Source organism: Streptopelia decaocto, assembly GCF_964273445.1.
Source record: "Streptopelia decaocto genome assembly, chromosome: 2".
NCBI classification, from domain to species: domain Eukaryota; kingdom Metazoa; phylum Chordata; class Aves; order Columbiformes; family Columbidae; genus Streptopelia; species Streptopelia decaocto.
Window position 1 is genome coordinate 116,081,909 of NC_138655.1, and position 27,562 is coordinate 116,109,470.

General features: G+C 39.3%; 1 protein-coding gene across 8 annotated transcripts in view; it reads right to left on the minus strand.

Moving 5' to 3' along the window:
- The window catches only part of TRAK1 (trafficking kinesin protein 1), a 135,146-nt gene that overhangs the window by 84,589 nt on the left and 22,995 nt on the right, over positions 1–27,562 (minus strand). For 7 of the 8 annotated variants that reach the window (XR_014183222.1, XM_082044389.1, XM_082044387.1 and 4 more), the window contains exons 1-2: positions 26,222–26,341; positions 2,113–2,405 (exon numbers count right to left, since the gene is read on the minus strand). Coding sequence is in view for 6 of the 8 variants with exons in the window: in XM_082044389.1 (XP_081900515.1) it covers positions 2,113–2,405; positions 26,222–26,307 (379 nt within the window). In the remaining 2 variants the exon portion in view is untranslated. Of the gene's footprint in view, positions 1–2,112; positions 2,406–26,221; positions 26,342–27,562 lie in introns of those variants that run through there. The other variant, XM_082044390.1, reaches the window with a different exon arrangement.

The following is a 27,562-nucleotide window of genomic DNA, read 5'->3' on the forward strand; positions in this document are numbered from 1 at the left end:
CTCATTGCTTTGGTTATGCCAACATAGCTGTGTTTAGGCCACAGGGTAGAAAAGTATCTGAAAAGTATCCCTCTGCCACAAAAGCAGGGGAGGGATTGTACCCGGACCAGTTGCCTAAAATACCTCCAGCTGCACTCCCACAGAAAACTGCACAAGTACAATTTTGGGATGGTCTGGGGACAGGAAATGTTTAAGCCAACCCTGTATCCAAGCAAACATGCTTAGCACAATCAGGATGTGCAATTCACCCTCAGGTGCACTGCATCTGCTCCCAGCAGGAAGGACCATGCTGCTGACAGGGAATGCCAAAGTGCTCCTCTACTGCCAGCAAACAGAATAGGGAAGAAGAAGAAAAAAAAAAAAAAAAGCCAGCAGCAAGAATTTAAAATTCTTTGAGCACCAATGGCCTTCTTCAAAGTTAAATAGCAAAAAATGCATATCAGATAATTGGTTCTTAAGCTTAAATTGTATCAGAGTCGACTGCAATTATATTACGATTAGCTGATTATGTTTCAGAAAGTATCACCACACAGCACTGTGACTCAATTTCTCAGTTCTTTTCTTAACTATGTTCAAGCCTATATTTACGAAAATTTTTCCAGATGACTTTTACATTAGGCTCTAGGTGTTAATCTTAGAATAAAAGAAAATAGATTACCCTGTTTGCTGAATTTGAACATGTCTGCTCTTGGATGAGTCGAGGCTTGGCATCGGAAGAAAAATTATAGCATATCCAGACTTGATATGAGCAATTTCTTTCCCACTAAATAGTTTTAAAGTGTAAAGAGTACTAACCTGTCAGTAAGACCTAAACAAAATCTTCGAAACACGCTAGCAGGAATGCACCTATGTAATGCGTAGAGTTTCTAGTCTACCTACCAAGCAAATACCTAGCGGGCAGTCAAGAGTGATCAGTTTATAAACGAGCTCTAAACCCATGAATACAAGGGAGGAGGGATGGGGAGTTGGTTTCTGTTAACAAAACATTTATTTCTGAAAGTGACTTCAGTGTTAATCCTGCTGCTTTCTCTTCTCAAGGGAATAGAGACAGACATGCAGAGCATCTCTCACCTTCTTTTCATTTTCTTTTTTCAAAATATCAACCCTTAACTACTACATAGCAGTTGGGCTGAGCTAAGTTAAGGCATACTATGAAAACATCTGCTGATGGTCACCATTAACTAGTTCTCTGACCTACAGACAATTCTAGAAATGGCTGGAAGTAACTAAGGTTAAAGGTACATTGCAGTCTATTATAAGTACTCCAGCCTTATTTTTTTTTTCATCAGCCCTCTCATTTGTCCCTCCAAAAACTCAGCTGACTCCTCAAACATTCCCAAAAGACCTTGGAACTGCTGAGGTCACTTTAAGCTAAAAGAAGCCGCATAACTCACCAAAAAAATCAGGCATTTGCAATGGAAACTGCCTGTCATTTCATGGCCATATCCACGACTAAACTGAATTACTGAGATTATTCAAACACAAAGAAATTGGGTCAGCTGACTCCATGACTAAAAACCTAATTCTATTTAAAATACCACACTTAAACACATATTCCATTTATTTGTATGAACTCTATGATAAAAAGGCATTTAATCTTTCATACAAGGATGTTGAAGCAGCTGTTCCTCATACATTAATATTTCCAGAAATAATGCAACAAAAATGGAATGGTTTTGAAAATCAAAAATATGTACAGTCAAAACATGTAACATACTCTTTTTTCCCCACTCCTTTCTCCCAAAAAGCGGTTCTCATATCAACATATGAGTCTAAATTATGTTGAATATCAGGACAACTATTCCATAATTTTAAGCTGCAGTATTTCCTTCCTCTTGTTCCTGACTTGCAGTTGATTTATTTCCAAACCAACTTCAAGCACTTAAGTATAGTATTCTAGTTCAGTAAAGCCTGTTTGCAAGCGCCTTAAACCTTACAAAGTGCTTTCATTGAAAATCCAGATACTTGTGAAATCACTTCTTAAACAGGAAAAAGATGTGCAGAACAGTAGCAGCATTGTCCATGAATCAGGTATCTCAGCAACAGCTTAAGAACACAACCTTAACTATACATTTCCATATTCTTTCCGAGATAAAAGATTTGACTGCTTACCAGTAATGGTGCAGGCATCTCTGTACTCTCTGTAGTCTGGCACATCATCTTCCACTGCTTCACTTACATAGTGCTCTTCATGAATGCCTGTGGGACAGGCTAGGACTGCATGATTCGACAGCTCGGAAGGAGGCACAGTGGCGGCCAAAGTGCAGTCGTGCAAAGCTGTGGCGTCCAGCTTGGCAGGTTTCACAGGGCTGTACAAACTGCCATCAGGGGGACCAGCACTGGAGACTGGGTCTGGTTGGCAGAAACAGAACTCTTTCTCTTTGCTGGAGTTGGCTTCAAGAAGTCTGCAAAACACAAAAGAAAGAAATGCTCAATTCAAGCCATTCCAAACAGCATAAATCAGAATAGATAATTTTCTTTTCTTTAAACATTAGTTTAACCTGACAAATTCCGCAAATACTAAAAAACAGTCTTCACAGAGCAGCTGTCTACCTCTGCACTTTGCACAAGTATGTCAAGTAGGAAAGTGCTATTCCTTGTACAGTGTTATTTGTTAATGACTGATTAAACATCCAGATTTTTGCCTAACGCAACTTGGGGTAAGCACGGTCCGTCCACCTTGGCTCATTCACCAACTATCTTTCACTCACCTCGGTCAAGGGAAAGCTCTTTGTAACCCAGTTTGCTGCATGAGCAACACCGTGCACACAGACTGCACCTCATTGGCTCATTTATTGATACTTTAATAACATCATCATTTGAAATTGACTGATGCCAAACAACACAGAAAAGATTAGGAGCTTATACTGTAACACTGCTAGGCTTATCCTCTCCACTGGACCACCCTGCACAGCCCAGCCCTTGTCTGCCAGACTGCCAGCTGGCAGCTTTGCTCAGGAAACAGAAATCAAGATGCACTGGGTTAAGGGGGTGTCTCCTTACTGGGGCTGAAGCACTGGGAAGCAGAAAACAGGGAAAAAGTCCTTTAAAGACAGACACCAATGCCCTCAGCAAGATTAAATCAGCCAGAGAAGGAATGAAGAAGAACATTGCCCAGCCAAAAGCTTCACTGAACCACTTGGATAAGGAGCTAAAGGCACTGCAGTAATTGGTGGTAGGGTACCGCTTTTCGTGATTATCAGTGTAAGAGAAGACGTAAATGCTCATTACTGTTAGGAAATGAAAATACAATCATGGGACTGCAGAAAATGAGACTAGGGAAGGACCTAAAAGGCAGGAAAAAAAGACTTTATATGTGTACTGGTTACAAGGCATAAGCAACAGCTGAGGAACAGGCCACACAAGAACACCCCGGCTGCACGGGAAAACCGTAAAGGCAGTCAGAGGATACAAACACACCAGTGTGCAAGCAGGTGTGGATACAACTCAATATGCAAGTACAGCAACAGAACATGCTATGTTCATTGAGAAACAGAAACAAAAGTTTTCTAGAGAATCCTATGAAAAAGATTCTCTCTAATCTCTAGGAATATGTCCAGATAATCTTATTTTGCTGTTAAAAGTTATACTCCGAGTTCTGGCATTTCTAGTAAATAACATTATTGCTTCACCAAAGCATGACACTATTTCTAGAATCTCATTGCAAGACTCAAGCCTCTGTCAAGATACAGATTATGCATCCTAGATGTTCTGGGAGTAAACTTCAGAGAAACCTCAAACTGTTTTTCCCCTTTCACCACAGGCATAAGAACAAAAAAAGGAAAGTCCTCTCCTCTTTCAGAGGGTCTCAACAAGGACTTGTTTACACTGAAGTCAGAAGACCACTACTGGAAAATGGACGGGCAATGTTAATAACTCTGCGGGAAAAAACCTCCTCAGTACACAAACTGATGTTTCATTAAGTCTTCCTGAATTCCACACTTTTGTATTTCTGCATGGTATCACTTACCCTGGAAATAGCTCTCCTACTGAGAGGCTCAAAACCTGTATTTTGTATTATTCATAATAGCTACAGGAAAAGATTAAATCAAATAATAAATTTATGATACCATACTCTCATACAAATGGTACTCTACTGTGTGGGTGCAGAAAGCCAAAGTTTCACTCAAGTGCTTTAACAGAACTTACAGTTCCCCTGCAGACTGACCATTATTCCTGCACTATCACAGTACACACAGAAAAAGAACAATGTGGTCACTTATACTGCTTATTTTGTAAATGGTCCCCTTTCAAGTGGCTTTTTAGGAATAACAAGAGGGAGACTACTGATATTAGAAATTGGTCATCAAATGAAGTTGGAATCCAAATGCAAATCTTTGTTTCCCCTCTGCATTGAAGACAGAAACAGCTTAAGGCATAAGCAAGAAAACATACTGGAAATAAAGAGCCTGACTGATTAAAGGGGCTTCATTTTGCTCTAGTTAATACTACATACGTGTGAATCACATTTGTTTTGAGAAACTGTTAGATAAGTCTGTTATGATCAAGGGCATGCCTGGGAATAAGTACCTGAAAGTACTAATAGCACTCTTCAGCTCTCCTTGCCCTCCTCCCCATGTCCTGCCTTAGTGACTGCAGGCAGCCAGCAACACACCACCGCTCCCAAACCAGGCAATACTGATAACTGCAGTGTGACCAGCATGGAAAAGTCTTCCAGTAAGTTTTGGGAATCTGAGATCTTTTATCTTTTCTGGACACATTGACATTCAACATGGAGGAGCAGCTGAGAGAACTGGGGATGTTTAACCTGGAGAAAAGGAGGCTGAGGGGAGACCTTATCGCTCTCTACGACTACCTGAAAGGAGGTTGCAACATGGAGGGAGTTGGTCTCCTGAGTAGAAAGTGATAGGACAAGAGGAGATGGCCTCAAGTTGCTCCAGGGAAGGTTCAGATTGGATATTAGGAAACACTTCTTCACAGAAATGAAAGGGTTGTCAGGCGTTGGAACTGGCTGCCCAAGGAAGTGGTGGAGTCATCATCCCTGGAGGTTTTCAAAATGTATTTGGACAAGGTTCTTAGGGACATGGTTTAGTGCTAGGGTTAGGTTATAGTTGGACTCGATTTTGAGGGTCTCTTCCAACTAAAATGATTCTAAAAACTGACATCCCTGATCATCTTTACTCATTTATCACTTGATTTCCCATACACTTCTTACCAAAAATACTTTTGCCCAGCTTAACATTCATTCACCCCAGTGAGAAACCATGGAACCAGTTCTCCCCCCAGCAGTAAACCACACTCCAACAGCTGCTGCCTTGTTACTGGTAAGAACGAGGAAGTATAGAGAACACACGCATTCAAAAAGTCATCCATGATCTTCCTTCACACAAGCTGTGTCACCGTTAGCAGTTATGGAATCTATAAACAAATAGAGCTTGAAAAACAAACAAGCAACAAAATCCACCCCTCAAAAAACCCCACAAGTCAGTCTGCCTGGTCTACTGCAGAAACCCATGTGAAATCAGAAAGTCAAGTTCTGGATTAAGGAAAAGAATTTGCCTTGATCTTAAAACCTTGTATCACAAAGCAAAGAAAGCAGGCATAAATGTGTATGTCTACTCTCTTTCAGACTTATTTAATATCCTCAGTTTCCATATACACAGTGGGAAAATGTTGTTCAGCCTCTATCAAACCCATAGAGGTGCTATTTGCATGGCCTCTCTTGCAAGGCAAATGTTACCACCTAATCCAGGGGTGCACACTTTGCCTTTAAACTTCCATCTTACCATTGCAGAAAAGAAAAACAAATTACAGCTGAGCAGTATTTGCCAGATTGCCAAAACAGCCATGAAGAGAAATATACACTGTAGCTACTCTAACCATGAAAAATGAAACATTAATATTATTCTTTAGTCAGTCTCACCTGCATATACAGTATTCAAAAGGAGAACACCATACACATTGTTATTACAGTGTTTCCTATTTATTCCTTCTCAAACAAGTACAAAATTTTATAATCAGATGACTTTTCTTGATGAAAATACTGCACATGTCATTCTTTCTACCCTATAATGTCAACACCACCCTGCACACAAGATTTAAGTAATTCTTTTCTACCTAATACAACATCATTCAGCTTTTGCCTCAGTGGCTGTACTGCACCATTTCTACCAGTCTAAATACAATGACAGTTTGGGGCCAATCAACAGATCCAGGTCTAAAGAAATATTTAATTTGGAACATTTGAACTTAATTCTTCAGTGTAAAACTGTTCACAAAAAGAGCACAATTCTCTTAAGTTTATCACCTAAATGTTTTTAAGCAGGTCATATTTTTTTTTTGAAAAAAAAAAATCTCTTATTTGCAAGCTGCTTGTTGAAAGGCACTCATTCAAAACTTGCCCTTTGTAAGAGCCATGACACAAGCACAAACACTTGCTCACGCACGCTTCCTCTGCACAAGAGCCAGATATTGGTTTAACTCAACAAATGCTTATAATACAGTGTTTGTGTGATTACTAGATAAAGAGCTTAAATTCTAGATACACCTGCCCTTGTTTCAGCTGGGATAGAGTTAATTTTCTTCCTGTAGTGCTCAGTTCTGGATTTAGCATGAAAATAATGTTGATAACACACTGACGTTTTGGTTGTTTCTAAACAGAGAAGGACTTCTCAGCTCCTCACACCCTCCCACCAGCGAGTAGGCTGGGCATGTACAAGAAGTTGGGAGGGGACACAGACAGAACAATTGACCAAAGGGATATTCCAGACCATATGACATCATGCTCAGCATATACAGCTGGGGAAAGAAGGAATGGGGGACGTTTGGAGTGATGGTGTTTGTCTTCCCAAGCAATGGTTATGTGTGATGGGGCCCGGCTTTCCTGGAGATGGCTGAACACCTGCCTGCCCATGGGAAGTGATGTAAGAATCCCTTGTTTTGCTTTGCTTGTGCGCAGCTTTTACTTTACTTATTAAATTATCTATATCTCAGCTCATGAGTTTTTTCACTTTGGAGTCTCACCCCCATCCCACCGGAGGTAGTGAGCGAGTGGCTGCATGGTGCATAGTTGCCAGCTGGGGTTAAAGCAGGATGTCACCAAACACCACTGTAATCTAACAGTACATCTACACAATAGTTTGGACTATGGCTGCAGTGCAACTAGGACTCAATCAAGTAGTACCTTGGGTACTGATGGCAGTGTACCTCTGGCAGCCCAGATCACAAAAGCCAGGTCAAAATTGAGTTATGGTTAGCCAGTATTGTACTCCACTTAAAAAAAAGTCATCCAGCTGTAAGTATCTAGGCCTAACAAACACATTTACATCAGACAACAGCCAATATTTTAGGGTTTTGAGATAAAGGAAAAAAAAAAATCTCCACATCAGCCATTTCTGGGTTCTGGCCTTTAAAAAAAAGTTTGTTGTTTGTTTGCAGTGTGTTTTGGGAGGAGAGGGTTGAGCTTCATACACCACACATTTCATAAAAATGCAAATAAGCCACTTGCTGTTTCACAGCCATCGAAGTTTTTCTGCATTCAGGATTAAACACAACTGTGAATCTAAAGACACACAAATGAGTTAACCCTTCTTCCTCCCTCAAAAACAGTAAGACACATGGATCTATTCACTTATGTGCCTACCCAAAGCTCAGTAATGCTAACCAGTACATTTGTAATCTTGTAACATTATTTTCATCACCATCCCTGACTGCAGCAACAGCAATTTACCATAGTCACAAAATGTCTGGAACTCCTATAAATAACCTGCTACCCAAGAGCTGCAGGCTGCACCCTGTGGTGATTTTTAAGCTTTGAACAATTTTTAGTTATCTTTCTAGTTCAGATTTTGTGCTTCAAATAATACTTTCATAAATTAGTCAAAAATGGCAGCTTAACCACTGCAAACATCTGTGAATTTAAATGAAAACCTCCCTAATAGAGGGAAAAAACATCTTTCTAGTGCTTCCAATGGAAGTCTTCCCCTTTCTTCCAGGTCATCCTGTTGCTATGCATAATCTCATACTTAATTTAACTATTTGGTTCATAGCAGCAATACAGTCTTAAAGCAAAGCCATTCACTGTGAGCCACCTTCAGAACAACTTTGGTGCACATGAACAATCAATTCCCTTTTGAGTAAGAGAACCTGAAAACTCTGCTGCACGATGCACTTCAAATGCAACCTGCTGCCAAACATGGACATGAGACTTCAAATAACCCTGTGGGCTACATCACTGCAAGGTCGCCTGGCAATTACCTATGACATCTTTCTCTTTCAGAAAGCTTCAAACTGCACAGCTAATTGAGACATTCAGCCCAAGGTGCCAATCTAAATCTAATCTACAGCAACCCACCCAAATCAGTAATGAAGATTTAAGAAGCTTCAGTGCTAACAACTTTGATCTACTCATCTAACCGTACTGACCAAAATATTTGCTAATTTAGACAGAACCTCAGAGTACCAAGGGATTGAGAGATATTCCCACTCTCAGCATCTGCCTGGAGCTACAGAGCTCTGATCCTGTATTTTCATTTACTAGTTTACTTATTCTCATTTACTAACTACTAACTGATGGTTAAACACTTCAGAGGGTTTCATGGTGTGCAAATTCCTCCCTTTAATGTACTTGCAAGAGTCCTACTAGAAACATTCTTCCCTGATTTGTACATCACTTTGTAAATCCACTAAACACCTTTATTTTATTAAGTCTTCTAAGTTTTACTAAATTCTTTAAAAAAAAAACCCTCAAACTTTTTATTTACATGAAAAAACTTCCTCCAGATGCAAAATGTCCCATGTAGACACTGAAGCAAATCAAAGCCAGTTTATATGTCTGTCTGATCTGCTAAACAGATTAACATGCTGGCCTACTCTCGGTAAATCAGAATACAGCCTTCAATCTGTGTTTTGGAAAATAATTACTGAATTGATCAAAGCACCTTAAGACTTGCTTCAAGCATTCAACTTGCTTATTTCATTTTGCATCTACAAAAGTTTGCATTTTTTAAAACTTGAAAACAGTTTCTTCACTGAGTGGGTGGGCTCAAAAGCCAGTCAAGATGCCTATAGCCATTTAAACACACTCTGTCAGACCATAAGAAACCATTTGCAATAGGTCTGGCTTCTACACACACCCACATATATAATCACTATTTAACTTTTAGAAAGAGACTGAATTTATCCCAAATAATTTATCAAGTTGTTTTAATCTTGCCCTGTATTACATGACCTCTTATAAACCATGGGGTTTTATTTTCCACTGAGGAGCTAGCTTTTAAATATGTAGAATGCTGATTGCTCAGTTAAAGTCCTAACTAGAGGGAAATAAACAGTCAAAGTGCCATAGACGAACGACAGAGTGTGATAAGCAGTTTATTTACCTTCAAACACTTTACATAAAAACAACTATGGTATGTCACATGTTAGAAGAGTTCCACTATTTTTACAGCAAATTAAAGAGACACGTATCTTGGACAACTCTAAACTATATCCTTATCCAAAGTTTTAAAATCATTTAAGAACTTTTTAATCAAACAACTTCCCCAGACTACCTTGGAGGAAACACTGCCTCACTTTCTTAACCGCTTTTGTAGCTGTCTGCTACCACAACATCACAGACCCTTTTACTCAAGCCTTTTATTACATTTAAACTATATTCCATGGCAACATTTTTTTTCCTCCTCTTTTTTCTTTTCTTCATAATGTGATTAGGAACTCCTTGGCCTGGCCAGATGCAATCTTTTCAGAGAAGTACCAATACACAGTAGTTATGTTACATGCTATGAAGGATCTTCTCAGTATATGCCTCCCGAATGAGGGGCTTTTCTGCCTATAAAAGCATTAAAGAATGTTTTGGAGTTAGAGATTTGACGGTTTCTAGAATAATTTTTTATGAAGCCGCATAATCAACAAGTATTAAGCAGATGAATACATCTAAAACCAGAACACCACATGGCAAACTGCCAGTGGCATGGCAACATCATTTAGACTAAAAGAGTCGCCACTAGAGAACAAAAGCTAGAATAACAGCAGCAATAACCAAAAAGATCCTTAAATAGCAGTGTAAACATGTAAAGCATAAAACCTTACTTTCAGGGTCCCCTAAAGTTGCTGCTGTGACCTTGTTTGACCAGTCATTAATCAAGATAGAGTCATGTTTTTCCAAAAAGTAATGCAAATCAAAACATCACAAATAAATAACCAAAGAAAGAAAGAAAGAAAAACACCCCACCATTCTCCACAAACCAAAGTTTCTCACCACTAGGATTTGGCCTTCAAAAGGAGCCGTCAGTCTCTTCTCCCGTCAGGCCAAGGCAGGGTGGAATCTCACTGTAAGGCAAGCCCCAGCTTTGACCTTCCCAGCTGTGAGCGCACAAGTGTGCTCTCACCCGGCTTTCTGTAATGCTGCCCTCTCTGCTCTAAAGTTCCTTGAGGCAAATATTGCAGTATCCTATAAATAGTTCTTCCTTCTGTAAGGCTTGCATTACACTGGGAGCTTTTTACAGCTCTCTTTCCTTTTATTTAATGTAGGCCATCAAACTTGCCCTCCATGCCTGATCCTCCTCTCCCTGCCTCCCTCCTCTCCCTGCCTCCCTCCCTCCCTGCCTCCCCCCCCCCCCCCCCCCCAACCAAATAAACCTGAACACAGTTAAAAATTAGTGCCATGCATCACGCTACTGGCTAGGAGATCTGAGCTAGAAATGCTGTGTATTTGTCTTGGCAAGGAAAAGCTGTTTGACCATCACAGCTAGTACAGAGTGTATGAGAAGTGTGTGTGCAGTCAAAGAAGGGATTCATCAGGTAACAAAGCTCAGAGGTACCACAATGCAAACTATAAATACCTCAAATACATACTTTCTGTTCACACGCCTGCATGTGCAAGGTGCTTACTAAAGTAGATCAATATAAGATGGGTCCGGGGGCATGGTTCAATACTTACTGAAGAGAAGGAAAGGATCTAATAACTTAAAAAAAAAAAAAAAAAAAAAAAATTTGAGATTAGGTTGCTGTTGTATTTGGCATGTATGAACTCCTGCCTCCTACGCAGCCAATACACAAGCTTAATAACGCAAATGTCAGCTTCAGTACATCAACACATATGCTGCCTTCCAGGATATCTTCTCATACCACTAAAAAGAAAGGCAAGTATCAAAGATTTGTGAAACAATTCAGGCATGGGGGAAACTGTTGTACCGGCAGCAAAGCAGGTCCCCAAATAGTATGTATGGAAACGGTGATGAAAGAAACCTGCAAAGAGTTGTTTGGTTACACACCACAAGAACATGAAACTACCCACTTCTTTATTTCTCCATAAGCCTCAAAGACTTTCAAAAGACAGGTAAGTACTTGGTATTGCTTTTCCACTAGTTGGGAAAAGCTGTGGGATGACCACAATTTCTCTGAAAATCAGCAGAGGAGGTAACAGCACTGTGTCTGCTCTTGAGTCCTCAGGTCATCTCCTCTCCACAGAAGAACCAGCAAGAGCTCTTGACTAGAAGCAGAACAGAGGGGCACGAACGGCATCAGACACACATGAAACAGCTACTAGGTAAAGGGGAAAACAAAGCAAGCAAAACAACCACCCTAGTGAACAGTGCCGGGGCCTATGATAGTATGCAGTAGGTAAAGATATTCAGATTAAAATATGTTACCATTCCAAGCCAAATCCCTGATCAGACAGCCAAGCCATACCTTTCTCCTCAGGACAATACTAAATAGCAAGGGAAAGCAGTGAAAACAGCTGAAAGACCACGCTGGAATGGTGGTTCCCCCCAACACTACTACTGTTTAAACAAAAATACAATTAAGCTAACTGCCAGCAAATTAGGGCCAAAAGTTTTAGTCAAAGTAGCCCCAAACAAAGACCACACTGACTCAAACTAGATGTTTATCACGATTTAAAACCGGAGGAGGGCGGCAGGAAGGAGGAATTTGAATCTTTCTTTGCATTACTATTGTTAATGTTTTGGTCTTATTACAGGGGGATTTTTTGAATTTCCCACCCTCTACAAAGCCTTTAAGAGTCTACACAGAGTTGGAATAATTTAGATTTTTTAAAATGCTGTTTTACAGCATTGGAGAAGTATCATTACTTCAATTTTTAATAGCTGTCCTTCTGAAACCATTTACACAAAATATCATCTAACAGAACTAAGACCACTGGTTTTCTTTACTATTTCTTATTGCAGACACAGTGAGAGTAGGGGTGAAAGGAACCAGCTGACAGAAGGAAAAAAATTCCTCACAAACTGCCCTAGAACAAACAAACAAAACCAAACACAACCACCCCCCAAAAACACACACCATACATGCTATGTCCTGATCCACTTACTGTCAGACAGTTTATTGTTTTAGATCAAGTTGAATGATCAAATAAAGAGATGATGAAGAAAGAAAAACACAAAAACAAACAAACAAAAAGAAATCAGCAAACCACACACACAAAAACCCCAAAATGAAACACACACACAAATATTAACACACACCCAAACAAATCAAAAGCCAATCTGTTGAGAAAACATCCCATTTTTTTGCAGATAGTAAGAACTGAAAGTTCGCTATTGCTGCTAGAAGCAATTTAAAAGATGACTTTTAGGAAGCTGACCTCCAAGGACAGTCAGGTCACCAATTCCTGCTCTGAGTAAGATGCTGAGAAGATGTGTTCTGGCTCACAGCATCCCTGGTAGCAAGCCTCCCCTGTGCTCCAGCAACTGGCATAATCAAGCGAGAATCTCCCTCACTCTTCAAGGTTGTCTTAAAACCCTAAACGTGCAGAGAGTTCCTCAGAACCTATTCCTCAATTTCTTAACTGGCTTTTAACATCCCTGGGCTTCATATCCATTTTATTTTGTCATCTTTAAGTAGGTATGTATAGGAAAAATGCTTTCACCCATACACTAGTATATTTGAGAGGACATGAGTGAACTGAACCCAGCTCTATCACAAGCTCTATAATCACAGACTCTCTCTAAAGCTTTGGACTGGGGACAAAGAGAAAGTCAAACCAACTCTTATGGATATCTGGGCATTACAAGTCACTTGAGGTACCAGTGCTGAGGAGCAACATAAAAAGACTACAAATTCCTAAACAAGCAGCAATTCTGGGCCTTATACCAAAGCCTTGGTCACATGGACTTCCAGTAACGGAGACTCGAACTGCTGACTAACAAGGTCACATCCCAACACACACCATTCCAACACAGGACTGCTTCCCTTCTGCTTCCATAGAAGTTAATGGCTACAACAAGAGAGACGTCTCATAGCCCTTCTCAAAATGCTATCCTGTAGTTTAATAACTGTCACAATTATTCTGTCAAGTCATTTTTCTGCTTATGAAGTTTGTGTGTAAACATCAAAAATGAAATAGGAAAACAAGAATATGCTGTTTAAAGGTTGCTCTGTATACCCAGTGTATTACCATATACATGCATCTGTGTTCTTGGGAACCTAGAAATGTTTATCTTAACAACAGGCAGTGGAATTTTGGGAAACTGAGCCAATTATCCATGGCTTAGTGCCATTAAAGTCAAAGTCATACTAGCAAAGATTTTGGAACAGTTTTCAGAAAATTTCAGGGGCATCAACATGAGCAAAGCAAGAGCAAGACTATGATACAGTCTTTAAACAACAAAAAAAAGCCCAACAACAACAAAATCTCCTTACAAAGGAGAACTACAAAAGAGCACAAGCTAAGGGGTAAAAATGCAAATCGAATGTAATACATGCTATTTTCTTGCTTCATTTGCAGACTAAACTATCTCAATTATGCAATGAAGTTGAAATCCAGCATTGTGGCTATCCCCAAAGGATCACAAAAATAAAAGCCTGAAGTCACTCAATACAGACAGATCAAATGTTTCCAAACTATCTGGAAACTGATTCTGGAAAATGATTGCACTAACCTTTAAACATGGTGCTTCTTTAAGTTATCTTCAGATAAATTCCTGTATGCACATATATATTCTCCAAAGCACACAACAGATAGGACTGGACACTGAACTTCACTTACTAACTAGAGTCACAGCCCAGGCAGTAGGAGACCAAACTGCCCCCCACCAGCTCTATTGTAAATATCTGGTGATGGAGAGCTAAAACTACTGTAAGGGGACTAGGCAAGCCGACCTGCTCACCAATCAGTCAATTCAGTTTCCCGCTTATCGGCATGCCTTGTGACTTATTCATATCTCAGCACGCAGCCAGAAAACATTCTGAGGATACCAACAGCCTCAGGCAAGCAACCAAGCCAGCTTTCAGCAAGGGGAAACAGTTCTTTGTTGAACTTTATTCCTATATGTCGAGGATTTTTTTCTGTGCATACTCTACAACTTAATTGGTAGACTAACATTTCTCTGAAAGCTTTCTCTGAAATTTTTCACTACAGTATCATAAGCAACCTTGCTCAGGGAATAAGAGGAATTGGACAAATTTCATAAAATATTACAGATGCGTGGTAAAGATGAAAGTACATAGACTAATATGTAGGCGTACAAGGTTGGAAAACATAGCATTTGAAGAACTTTTAAATTCAACCAAAAAAATATAGAAGAATCACTAATGTTCCCTCCCCAGTTCAAAATACAGCATCTCTCAATACTTAGATACTTAGAAACTTCTTCCTTCAGAATGGGTTTTTTCCACAATCTAAATTTGGCAGAGCAAAGGTCCTATCAGGCTCAGAACCACAATTAGGATTGATTTTCCTCAACTCATGTACATACTCTATCACAAGCAAAGTTACAATTCTCAATACTCAGTTCCTTTAAAATAACATTTACTCAGATTTAAGGCTGGAACATTTTCTGGACTTTCAGTATCCACCGTTACATAGGAAGAAGATGATAAATGTTGACTCCATTGGAAAGTATCACTAAAGTCAAAGTAACTGACTGACTGTTTCAAAGACATTCACACTTTTTGCTTGTGCACGAAGAAGTGAGATTCTGTTAAGAGACTTGTGGAAGATTCAAATTTCTAGATCAACAAGGAAAATGGAAAGCAAGGCCTACAAGTACAATCCTGAATATAAACACAGGATTTCCTGAAAGGAATGGACCTCTTACCTACTCTGTAAACTCCCTGTGTAGATTGCTCATTTTACACACAAACTCTTACCTGAGCCAAAAGAGGTAAAAAGAAGCCAAGATATGACAGCTGAAGCCAGTAACTCTAAAAAGTGCTTTGAGACTGCACACCCCCAACTTCATTATTTAGCTTTAATTAATTTTACATTCTCTATCCAGTATGTTCTAGCACCAGACCTCAAAGTTTCATCACATCTCTTTTACTGTCAAGAGAGAATATGAAACTCTCCTTGCTATTAAAGAAGGCCTGGGGAGCACTTCTTGCAACTTAGTGCGGCAGACAGAGAAAAATGAACTTGCTTGGAAAAGGCTGCACATCACATCACTAGAAGAGAGAATTTTTAGATAAATACTTTTATACTCTATATAGGACTGACTTCCCTGAAATGAAGTCAACCTATTTAACTCCTTCTATGATTCATACGGAAAAGCTTTTGGTTTAAATTTAGTCATGCTTTAAGCACAATTAACTTGGCATATTACACTGTATCTGCCTGAGGGTTTGGGGCCAATGGAATTTTCACCAAGAAATGCTGAAATGACATTAAAAAGCATGACAAATAGCAGTAGAGATCTCCAGGTCAGGCCATCATTGCCCCATACAATAAACAGTTTTATCTTTAACAAATTCTTGGTCATCCTTTCGGTCACAAGAACATAACAGTTCAAACAGTTCATGCAGCAGTTCAAACCAAAGACAAGACTGTATCCTAAAGAGAAAACTGCAGTATCGCTTATACCAGGATGCAGGAAATCAAACACAGTAGTTATTCCTCCTGCAGAGCAGTGATGTAGGCACACTAGACCACCCCTACTTCCCTTGCTGTTCTGGATCCAGAGGCTGTTTTCAAAAACATACTGTTTATTCATCTGTACCAACTGCAGGGTTCAGAGAAGACATGATTCCTGATTTCTACAAAGAACTAACTTCTGTTCTCCTCAGTTACATATTCTGCTATCACTTTGGAATTTTTGCTTTATAATACTCCATTCTTCTTTCCTGTGCTCTTCTATCTCTGCAAGGTCCCATGGGCCACAGCACTGAAGCTCAGTTTTCACACACCTGTCCCTCACCATGGAAACAGGAATAAAAACAGTGTGGACGTACCTCATTTGTATTATTAAATAAAAATTCATCATCAAAATATCCTACTGATACTCATCACGAGGCTAGAATCTCTATGGCCAAAACAGGAAGAACAGGAAACTTGCCCTGACTCAGATCTAGCAATAATTCCCTTGTAAACTTCCGTTGTCATCATCATCACCAACAGCACCTGATACCTCAAGGCTAAAACAAGTCACATCTTACAGTTTTAAAAGGCAGACAGCTTTTAAGCAGCACTAAGTCTAGCACAGCCCTTTTGGGATGAATGTCTTGGTATTGACAAGCTGCATCAGAACCTTCCCAGACAGAAAGGGACCTGGGGGTATTAATTGACAGGAAGCTCAACATGAGCCATCAGTGTGCCCAGGTGGCCAAGAAGGCCAATGGTATCCTGTCCTGTATCAAAAATAGCGTGGTCAGCAGGACAAGGGAAGTGATCCTTCCCCTGTACTCTGCATTGGTGAGGCCACACCTGGAGTATTGTGTTCAGTTCTGGGCCCCTCAGTTCAGTAAAGACATTGAAGTGCTGGAGCGGGTCCAGAGAAGAGCAACACGACTGGTGAAGGGGCTTGAGCATAAGACCTATGGGGAGAGGCTGAGGGAGCTGGGGTTGTTTAGTCTAGAGAAGAGGAGGCTTAGAGGTGACCTCATCACTCTCTATAACTACCTGAAGGGAAGTTATAGCCAGGTGGGGATTGGTCTCTTCTCCCAGGCAGTTAGCAATAGGACAAGGGGGCATGGGCTTAAACTCTGCCAGGGGAAATTTAGGCTGGATATTAGAAAGAAATTCTTTACAGAGAGAGTGGTCAGGCATTGGAATGGCCTGCCCAGGGAGGTGGTAGACTCGCCGTCCCTGGAGGTTTTTAAACTGAGATTGGACATGGCACTTAGTGCCATGATCTAATAAACAGACTAGAGTTGGACCAAGGGTTGGACTCGATGATCTCTGAGGTCTTTTCCAACCCAGTCGATTCTGTGATTCTGTGTGATTCAGGGCTCTTTCTTTTAAGAGATCCACATGCTTTCATTTTAAGTCTGCAGTTCCACCGTTTGTTCCAGTTCCACCCTTGTTCCAAAGCTGCTATTCAGTCCAGATTCCATAGCCACCAAAATCCACACCAGCTGCCTGCACAGCCCCTGCCCAGAGCCCAGAGGATCTCTGTGCAATTCAAGCAAGGCATGCTACCACTTTCTTAGCAGGATAAGTCAGTGCTGAAATGCCCTCTTCTTCCTCAGTCTCACTCCACCTACCCCAACTGCAGCAGAATGGCCAAGGTTTATAAATAAGCAGGAGGAACAGGTCAGCAACTTACTTGGATCCACAACTTTCTAGGTTAAGGTCAGTTGCACAGTATGCCAGGAGGGCCAGATAGGAGACTGGTTTTCCCAGGACATACCATGAAACTGCACAGAAACACCACGGCATACCCATATAGTTTGCTACCGAACCCTACTGTCACATGAATGCTCAATACAGCCATGTCGATATGGAACAGGAAGGTGTTTGACAACTTCCACTCTTTTCAGACAATTCATGCTAAATCTACAGTGAAGTACAAATAAAGCAACACAGAAAAAGTTCAGCAGCAGACGACAGACCACTTAACAACTGGCACTATATTTGGGGGGGATTTAAAAAATTTTTTTTAATTTTTTTTTACAACTTTTCTCCTCACTTCTATATCAGTGTAATTTCATAGGTTTCCACTCTTCCTCAAGCTTTACAATGTTTTCAGACCTGAAGGGTCATTAGCTTTTCAAAGGCCCCAATAAAGAGATACCAACTTACAGTGCAATTAAGAAATCATACAAAACTTTTTCTTGCTACTAGAGTGGATACATGATTTTTTGGTATTGTGTTTAGCTGCAGCAGTAGGTTTCCAAGATCAGATAGATGTTTTCCTCTTTCCCCTTTCACAAGTAGATTCTTATTAGATAAGAATCTTGCTTTTGCAGTCATGCATCACAAATATGTCACTAAAGGTATATGGATCTGTTCTGCTCAGTTCTTGGATTATTATTTTGTTTTTGTTAAAGTAATGTAGACGCACATTAATATACAGTGGTAAAGTATATTACTACAGATTAAGATAGGAAGAGAGTTTGTACATTATAGCTACACAGTGCTGCCTGGTCATTCACAGCACAAAGTAAAAGGCAACTAGAAAGGACATCAACCACATCATTCTTATGTTCCCCAGGACAGCTCCCAGGCTCAGTGACAGAGACATGCATACCATCAGTCTTTAAAATCAAATATTTAATGCTTAGCTACCAGAGTACAGTTTGCATTCACCATGAGCACCCCTCACTACAAGACAAAGGGCACCACCATAGCCACTAGGTTGTAACTGCTGTGGGTCAGTGTTTTTCAGACAAATTGCAGACAGTTGTAAAAACAAAACTGAACTTTAGCTTACCAAGTTTGCAACTTACCCAGAATACATCGCACGTTCTACATGACACACATAACAGTGGGCAGAAAATATCTGACCTGACAAAGTTGAAACGCCGTATGCAAAATTTTCCTATAGCTAAACATCCTACATAGGCGAAGTTACACCACCAAATTAAGCCAAACAAAATCTGCAAGACTGCATATGTTGCACAAAAGTCAGCCACCATACAATGGTCTCGGCAGGACCAACATCCACCAGTTAAAATGAGGAAAGATGAGATTCAGCATGAACTGATTCTGACTGGCTGGAGGGAAGAAAAATATATATTTTACAAAAGATAATTTCAATTGAGAGAAAAGGGAAAAAAGAAAAAAAAAACAACACAAACAAAACACACACCTCTATCAGGTAGACAACACTACCCCAACATCAAGAGTTTGTATGACAGAACATATAAAACCTGACAGTAAAGAGTAAAAAGAAAGAGGTCTAATCTTTCACTTCAGCATGCCTGCAAACCTTCGATTGCATGGAATGTTATTTTATGAAATGCTGGAGCAAATCAGACAGTCTACACCTTACTTTATCTTTGGTGTCCCCACAGCAATGAAATACATATCACTGAAATGTTTCTGTTATGTGGCTGTGTTCCCAGGTATGTCATTTAGAGAAGTCTCAAACAGTTTTAAATTCCATTTTAAATTTCCTACCTGCAGATTTTATTTGCAAGGATAAACATGGAAGTGAAGAAAACCACATTCACTCAGTCAGGCACATAGAGACAAACACTAACCTGACCTTTGACTTAGCACTAAAACAAAACACATGTTAAAAATAAAGTGTTGGAAGGAAGAAGCAGGGAAAGCATAACAATGTATTTAGGGGAGTCTCACTAGTTATTTTGCCACCAAGAAAAAACAGCAGCTTTCTTGACCCAAGTTCATAATGTAGCACATCATCACTTAAAACAGCAGCCCCTCTTGTGGTTTTTTCCTACCTCAGCTGTCTTTTTGTACAATTGTTCTGTGAATAAAACAGATCAAATTGAAGCTCTTATTCTTTTAAAATATAAAAAATTAAATATTAAAAAGCTAGGTGTAGCTGAGTACAATGTCAAATTAAAGATTCCACAATTTATAACAATTTCTTTTTTCAGTGGCATTGTTACCTGCATCATTCTTCCCTGGTTACTGTGCAATAGGGAAAAAAGTCTTGTATATAAGCAAGTGTACAAATTAATATAACTCCCATTTCATCCAAACTGCCCCAGGTCAGAGCCATTCCACTAATGCATAGTGAAGAGCAGCACTTCTCAGATTCACTCTAATTAAAAGGTGTCCATTTGTTGAGATGCAGGCAGCCTTTGAACATCACCACAGTGAAAAAGGAAATTCCTCCATACAGTTCCACCAATTTTTCTTCAATAACATATCCCTAGCTGCTGAACACAAGCTAGCAATCCTGAGAAATTTGCCTTTTCTTTACAAGTTACGAGGAAGTAACAACAGTCAGAAAGAGGCAAAACAGTTGGGAATGAAAGGTATCCTTTTCCCCCCGCCCTTCCCATTCCAAACCATTGACATCTCCCTTTTACAGCTCTCCACCAGGACCCTGTCCCCCAGTGACTCTAACAGTCTAACCAGACTGCTAAAAATAGCTTCTCAACTAAAAGACATGTATATTATCAGTGGAAAACATTTCTGAAGACCTAGTAACAGCCCCACAGCTCAGTCTGATGCCAAGAGAGACTAAAGAGGCAGACAAAAGTACAGTTGATCGAGTTAGGGAAGCCCTTACTGTATGCCCATTACACAGAGAATATGTATATCCCCCCCCACCACCCTCCCAGGTGACAGATAGTTCACAAGCAATCTCAAAAAATTGGATTGAAAATGTAATTTTTTTGTACTATAATCAACACTGACTGTAAAATCTGAATATGCCAGAAAGACAGTGATAATCTGAAGTATGCTTAGTTTGCATTTCAGCAGTCTTCCACGATTGTTTCTCTGGAAGTCTTTATTAGCAACATGCAATAACGTACGTGACATTTTGTAGGTAAATGCAATGCTCTCAACACTCAAAGTTACAGTAATTAAACAGACAGAGGAATTAAAAGACTTGCCCAAGTAACTTTTGTGTGGATACTGTTGCTTCATTGCATCACTACAGGAAAAATGCACATGAGATACTCCATTATTCAAGGCTCAGAGCTACAGAATTAAAGGCCAGTTAGAGTCTCAAAAAGGTGGGCGGGGCATGTTTCCATCAAACCTTGATAAGGCAGAGCAATCTTGACAGCATTCCATTAAATGAAAGAGTGTTTTAACACCAAAAATACTCAGTTGATTGTTCTCCTTTCTATCTCTAGAACCGAGTTCTCCAGTTTAACAGCAAGAATTTAATGAATAAGGGATTGGTCTGGCGTTCAAAAGAGTTGTACGTGAAAACATTTGGTTTGCATTTTGGAAAGTAGCTGGAACAAAACCTACTTCTAATAAAAATAAATCATGGAAGTTGAGATTGTTCTTCAGAGATGTTCACTCAAAAACTTGAGATGTTGACTTCCTGTCAGTAACAAAGCAATGCGATATTGTTCAATAAAGACAACATATAAATATTTCCCTCTTCCCCCCTTCAAAGTTAGTCTTATAATGATAGGGTCTAACTACCTTTAAGCTATGATAAATGCAAATGTAACAAAATAGGACAAGATTCTTCTTGTCAATATGGCATTCTGCATTGTATAACTATGCTTAAGTGCCATCCAAAACTTTCAAGACACCTTTAAAAAATCATCTCAACTCATAGCATCTGTATTTGAGATGTTTTAACTCAAAAGGAACTTGCCATGTCTCAGAAAGACACAGAAAAAGTTAGTAAGACTTTGAAATCTCATATACAAATCAATCCTCCCTGCATAGACCACAGACTTCTGCAATTTCCACCACCACACTGCTATCAGAGGACAGTATTGTGGCTTACTCAAAATGGATGGAACAGAGGTCTTGTGTCATCTGCAACCCATCACAAAGAGTCTTCATCTGACTCTTATTGCCAACCTTATTCTATACGGTTCACAGAAATTAGCATTGTTCACAGAGAATTCAAGTAGTGAAACATTCACCATTAACTTGTAAAGTTTTTAAATATGAAGGTATCCTATCTACTCCATCTCTGCTTCTGTAAGGATGCTGAGGTATTTTAATTCTTCATATGGAAGACAACAGTAGCTTTCATAATGATACCTCCCAAACTGAATCTCTGGTTATGAAGTTATAGATCCATAAGTACAGTTACATGATAAAAACTGTGCTTGCATTAAGGGCTGTAATATTAAGCCTGGGAGTGACAGCAACACCACCTACTCCAGGCTTAGAGCACATGCTTCAGAAGCATTTTTTCTTGTACAGTGAAAATCCTCAGATACTTCCAGGCCAACAGTAAGATTTTTACCTCAAATAAATTCCTGTGCAGAGTTGAAGTGATATTTTAAAGCATCCATTTTTTTAAAGATTTAGAGTGTGGGTGGGTTTTTTTCCTAAGCTTAAGGTAGATTTTAGCAATGCAGAACTTTCCATGGCTACTGTAAACATAGCAAATCCATTTGTCCATTTGTTTTTCCCATGACACTTTCCTCAGAGGGCAAATAACATCAGTTACACTGGGACCTTCCTACTGATGTTATGTTAATGATCATGCCAGAAACAAGAAGTTTTCTGAACCAATTTAAAAATTACTGCACTGTTGATGTAGTAGCCATAGTTTGAATTTACAGTATTGGGTAACATGCAAATAAACTAGTTCCTAGGCACAACTTAAGAAAAAAAGAAAAAGTACAAATCCCAGTGAACTTGCATCTTTCTTTAAAGGCAGAAAAAAGCAAATAATTTGCCTGATCTAAAGCCTTTGCTATTTCAAGATAAATACTTAAGTTTAAATTTGTTTTATTTTCTTTTACATTGGAAGGAGGGCACTGAGAGACATCTGAACTAACTTACCTGCTTTCCTCTCAACTTTGAGACAAGCATTTTCCTTACCACATCAGTTGTCTCACTCACCACTTCAAGACTTTCACTTTTGGGAAGAAAAGGAAAATCCAGGTTCAAAGTCACTAACGCTTCTCAGCAAGCAGAAGGATATCCTGACCAGAGCCACTACCTCTTTTACCTTCCCAGCCAGTGTTACCAGGAGCAGTTCCAAACCAGACAAGTTTACTGAAGACTCCACTGGAAACCAGCTAAACCAGAACAAGCGCCAGTATTGGGAGGCTGATTTTCCTTCACACTCCCTGGTACAGTTAGGTGTAGCTGTACAGTAACAACTGCCAGTGTACTGTGCATCCTGGCAATACAGAGCGGGGTTAAGGGAGGAAAGCAAGCAGTCTGGCCAGCAACAAACAAAAATAAGCCCAAGGTCTCTTATATCAATATATGCCTAAATTAGAGTTTCCACATGATATCCGAGCTATCTATTTTAAGCCTCTCGGGACAGTCTTCCACTAAATTAAACTCTTGAGTGGCTTAAAGTTCACATGATTTTTAGAGCCTAACTAGGCAGCTATTCCTTCTGCATCTCCTGTATTGAAAGCTTCTTTGCCAGCTACATTTTTCAACTTCAGTTGCGGCTCTCTAATGAAATCTTATACGTGTGAAGTTAAAAGACACCAGGAAGCACATTCCATCTCTTTTAGAGCAAAAGGATTTCAGAATGAGGTGGGATCAAAGGGAACAGTACCACAGTCAATGAGGCAATAGTTTCAGTATTTAAAAATCTAACAATCTGGAAACCACAGGCTGAAATACATTCCTATCACTTCTAATCCTCAGGTTTTTTCCAGGAATTCCTGTACAGCCTCGCAATGACTAGTGATGATATGAAGGCAAGGTGTACTGCTCTAAAAAAGACCATCTATTTCCTACTTGAAACTACTTGTCTCAGAATACTTTCAACTAAAATCCTAATTAGGAGGCTGGTAAATATATTATAAATTGGTCTAAATACTTTCAGTTCTGCTGAAAGACTTAATCTTAAGTTATTCTGTCTTGTTGCTAGTCTGCAAAGACTGCTAGTTTTAGAACAGACCTACCCTTTGCTTTTATCCAAGCTCCCTTCACACCAGACTGCTCTCTGAACAAGACCCCCTGACTACAGGGCAGTTTCTAACAGCACCTTTCACATACTTTCCTCTGCCTCAAACTTTTCTTCTTAGAGTCTGTGTCAATGCCGTGTTTTGGGACAATGTTCACCAGAAAACTGATTTCCATACAGCCCATGCCACAAAAGCAACTACATTAAATAGCAACACCTGGGATACACAACAGGGGGAGGGCGATAACAAGAAATAAGTCTGTTGAAAACATTTCTGATTTTAATATGTTCCTTCAAAAAAACTTCATAATAACTGAAAATTGCTCAATACCTGTGCAAGGCGGGTATTCCTCTGTATTCTAAAGATAATTTTAAAAAGCAGTGACATATTCATCACAGAGTGGCTTGAAATTTAAGTGCCTCACTGGAAGAAGACTTAAAAAAGAAACAAGAAGTGTGGGTAAGTAAATAGGGAGAATACAAACTCCTTGTTTTCACTTTACCTTTATGTTCTTTATCAGAGGGTAAAACAGTTATTTAGAAGAGGAAAAAGTGTGTCATGTGAAAATGAATAAGAAAAATCCTTCGGAAGTATTTCACTCAAGAACACTTCAGATTTTTTAGTCTAATCCCTATGGACAAGTGCTTCTACTAGAATTTAAGTGCCCTTTGGTTGTAATGTGATCCTACCTGAACTAGTAAAAACAGAAGAGAAGAGTAAAAAGAGCTAACAAGAAGGGTATTCTTTCTGCCTGATATGAACTCCATCTCTGTCCAGCTACACTTACACTCCATTAATTTGCAAAGTAGTGTTACAGATGCTAACAACTCTACAAAAACATCCAATTTCCATCAATTTGCTTTCCTCCTCCAATAGGCTAAAAACAGCTGTAGCACTGAGATTTTTGAGAGTGTTAAGGATTTTAGGTATTGCAGGTGGTGCCAGTCCAAAGCATTTTTATAAAGTTATAAAATGTAAAGCTTTTGATTAAGAAATGTCAGCTTCCTTCAAGTCTACCAAAGAGTAAAAACCAGCTAGTATGGCTGTTGTTCCAAAGCTAAAAAGCTCCCAACCATGGAAAGCCCATTTAAACTATTTTAGCTCTGAGATAAAACAGGTGTTATAACAAAGAGCATGTGAAAAATAAAGGTAAACTCGATTTCTTGTTTTAACTTCATTAGAAGCAGTTGAATTTTTTTTTACAATAAATGTACACATTCTTTTAGCAGTATTCAGACACAGCCAAGTTATGGAGTAGTAAAACAAATTAGTAAGTTATAAAGAGTTGTTCCTCACTTGATTAACTGGTAAGCAAACAAATTCACAGCAACAATGCTGAGGGAGATCTAAAGAGCCTTCCCACCTTCCAGCCACCAGAACACAAGCAATCTAGTATTTCAAAGACATCAAGATATATATAAAAAAAAATTATTCTTAAAGAAGTTATACAGAGAAAATAGTTCATATCATCAAAATTCATGCATTAATGTTTACCCATTTTCTTTTTTATTTTAAACTTCTGGTTTCAAATTTAAATACAGTAAGAAAAGCAAACTCAAATCATATCCAGAAAATGAGCTTAATACAACAATGACATCCCCAGCACAACTCATCTTGTGTTTCAAAGGAAACACTCAAGTCTAAGATTCTTAGATTGTAGGAATTTCCATTTTAACAACAAAATGAAGCCCATGATACCAGCTAGACAGCCATCACTAACAGCATATTTCAGTAAGTAGGCTTCAAGTTTACAAAGTATCTAGCAGCATATATAAAGATTAATATACACAACAGATAAACATTAACTTTTTTCCTGCCTCTGATACTCCAGGATTGCCAACAAAAATCAGTGACAAATGAATTGTCCTATGAATAAGACAATATGAGTATCCCAAATAACTGAAATTTCCTTGCAGCCAAAAGCCTGCAAGACTGTGCAAGTATTTCAGCTTGCACTGATGTACCTGCCCCATCACAAGACTTGTTTAATAACAATATCACAACTTAAAATACCTGATGCTCAAAGCAGTTTAATCTGTAACCTTAAAAATATCAGCTGACTCAGATTCCTTATGTTTTATTCTAAGAAAACAAACACACAGCTTGTGGTTGCAGCATTTTAAATAACATGGCAGTTTACTAGGACTAACTTCAGATCTTAAGGTAGTGAAGGAGGGAGGAAGCTGTCACAATAAACAGTGATCCTTGACCCATTCAAGCATAGTGCACTGTCGATGTCCTACTTTTGCACAAGGCAAAGCGTAAGTCTCTCCCCCTGCCCCACTGGAACAAAACCTGTATCTGACAACACAACAGCAGCTCAGCATTATTTGAGAAAGCCCAGGCAGCGTTATGCAGCGCAACAGTTGAAAAACAGCATTCAACTAAACTGCAGAGTAAGGGAATCTGAAAAGTACTAAAGCAGCATTTACCATGTTCCCCCTCCTTTGTCTGCATTAATTTAAAACACAGCCAGCAATGCCTCTGCACACACACTACATACATACTACATTCAAAGTTAAGCTCTAAGAATGACAAAGAGTATTGAGAGATTACAGCTGCACAGCAGCCATTGTTGTACCTGGTTTTCAACTCTCTTTGCTCCTGATCATCTGCAAAGCATTCTTCCTTTCCTGGGCCCCCTTTTCCCCTCCAGAATTTCACCATTTGGCTAGCAGGCTTGCTTTAAGTGTCACTTCTATTTGTGTTTCTCCCACATGAACAGTTCTTGATGCTGTAAGGTCATTTGAATGCAATTGTAGCTCTGGCTCACGCACAAGTTTCCTCGCCCTCTCTTGGCAGACCAGTTACACAAACTACCAAACTGAGTCAAAGAGAAAGAGTTAGACCACTCCTCTCCAGTCTGCTGCGTTAAAACTTTTATCTTTCCAGTGCATTTTACAATATCTACATTCTTAACCAAGTCAAAAATTTTTAGTTTGAGCACAGAGCAGCATAGACAAGTATATGCAATCATCCTCTGGACAGAAGAGATGTTTAAAAGATTTGCTGACATCCCATAGAAAGCATAAACTGGGAAATGCATACCATCATGAAAACACTAATAAAATGTTTCCAGAGTCTTCACAAAACTAGTAAGATTTTTCTACAGATCAAAAGCAAGCAGTATTTTAAACTGCATACATTTCAAAAGACTAAGGCTCTCTGCTGCAAATCTTGAAACACTGATGAGGAAACAAAGCTATGACCTCATCTGGCAATCATGCAAGTGCTCCCACAAATTAAACCCCATTTTGCTGAATTTTTTTTTCCAAAGAAAAGCCAGTCACAAACTTTGCCCTCCTCAAAATGGCATTTTTATATAGTCCATGAGCTGTCACCTCAGCAAACTCTTGAGTTCTAAGGATTTGCAAATAATTTATCATTCCTCAAAAAAACTATTGTGCAATTTTCCTTCTAAATTTCTCCTCCAAGACAGATCACAATGGCTCTGCTCAGACAGCCTCCTGTCCCCTCACATGCAGAATGAGTTTGTAGTTGCAGCCACCTGTTCTCCTAGTAGCAATTCCCTTAGTGGACTGATCCAACTCAGTGTCAAAACAAAGGATGTGTAATATTGTCTTCCAAGGGTAAGTTTGTACCAATGACAAGCTTTTGAATCTTTGTAGATATGAAATGTGACTCCCTCCCTGCAAAACCTCTCCAAAAACAGATGCTCCTTCAGACAAAATAAAGGATAATGGAATTTTAAGCATTTCTCATCTGATCTTGCATATTAGAAGTTACTTTCCCACTCAAGTCTAACTGTCTAGATTTAAGCTGTATTTATTCAAAACTGTGATTATTCAAAAGGCTCACAACTACATTGATGGTTATTTACAGTGCTGCCTAATGTAACGAGCTTTTCGATGCTGACAATCCAACTCTGATCAAAAGAAGATTCCTCATTTTGGACTGTTTC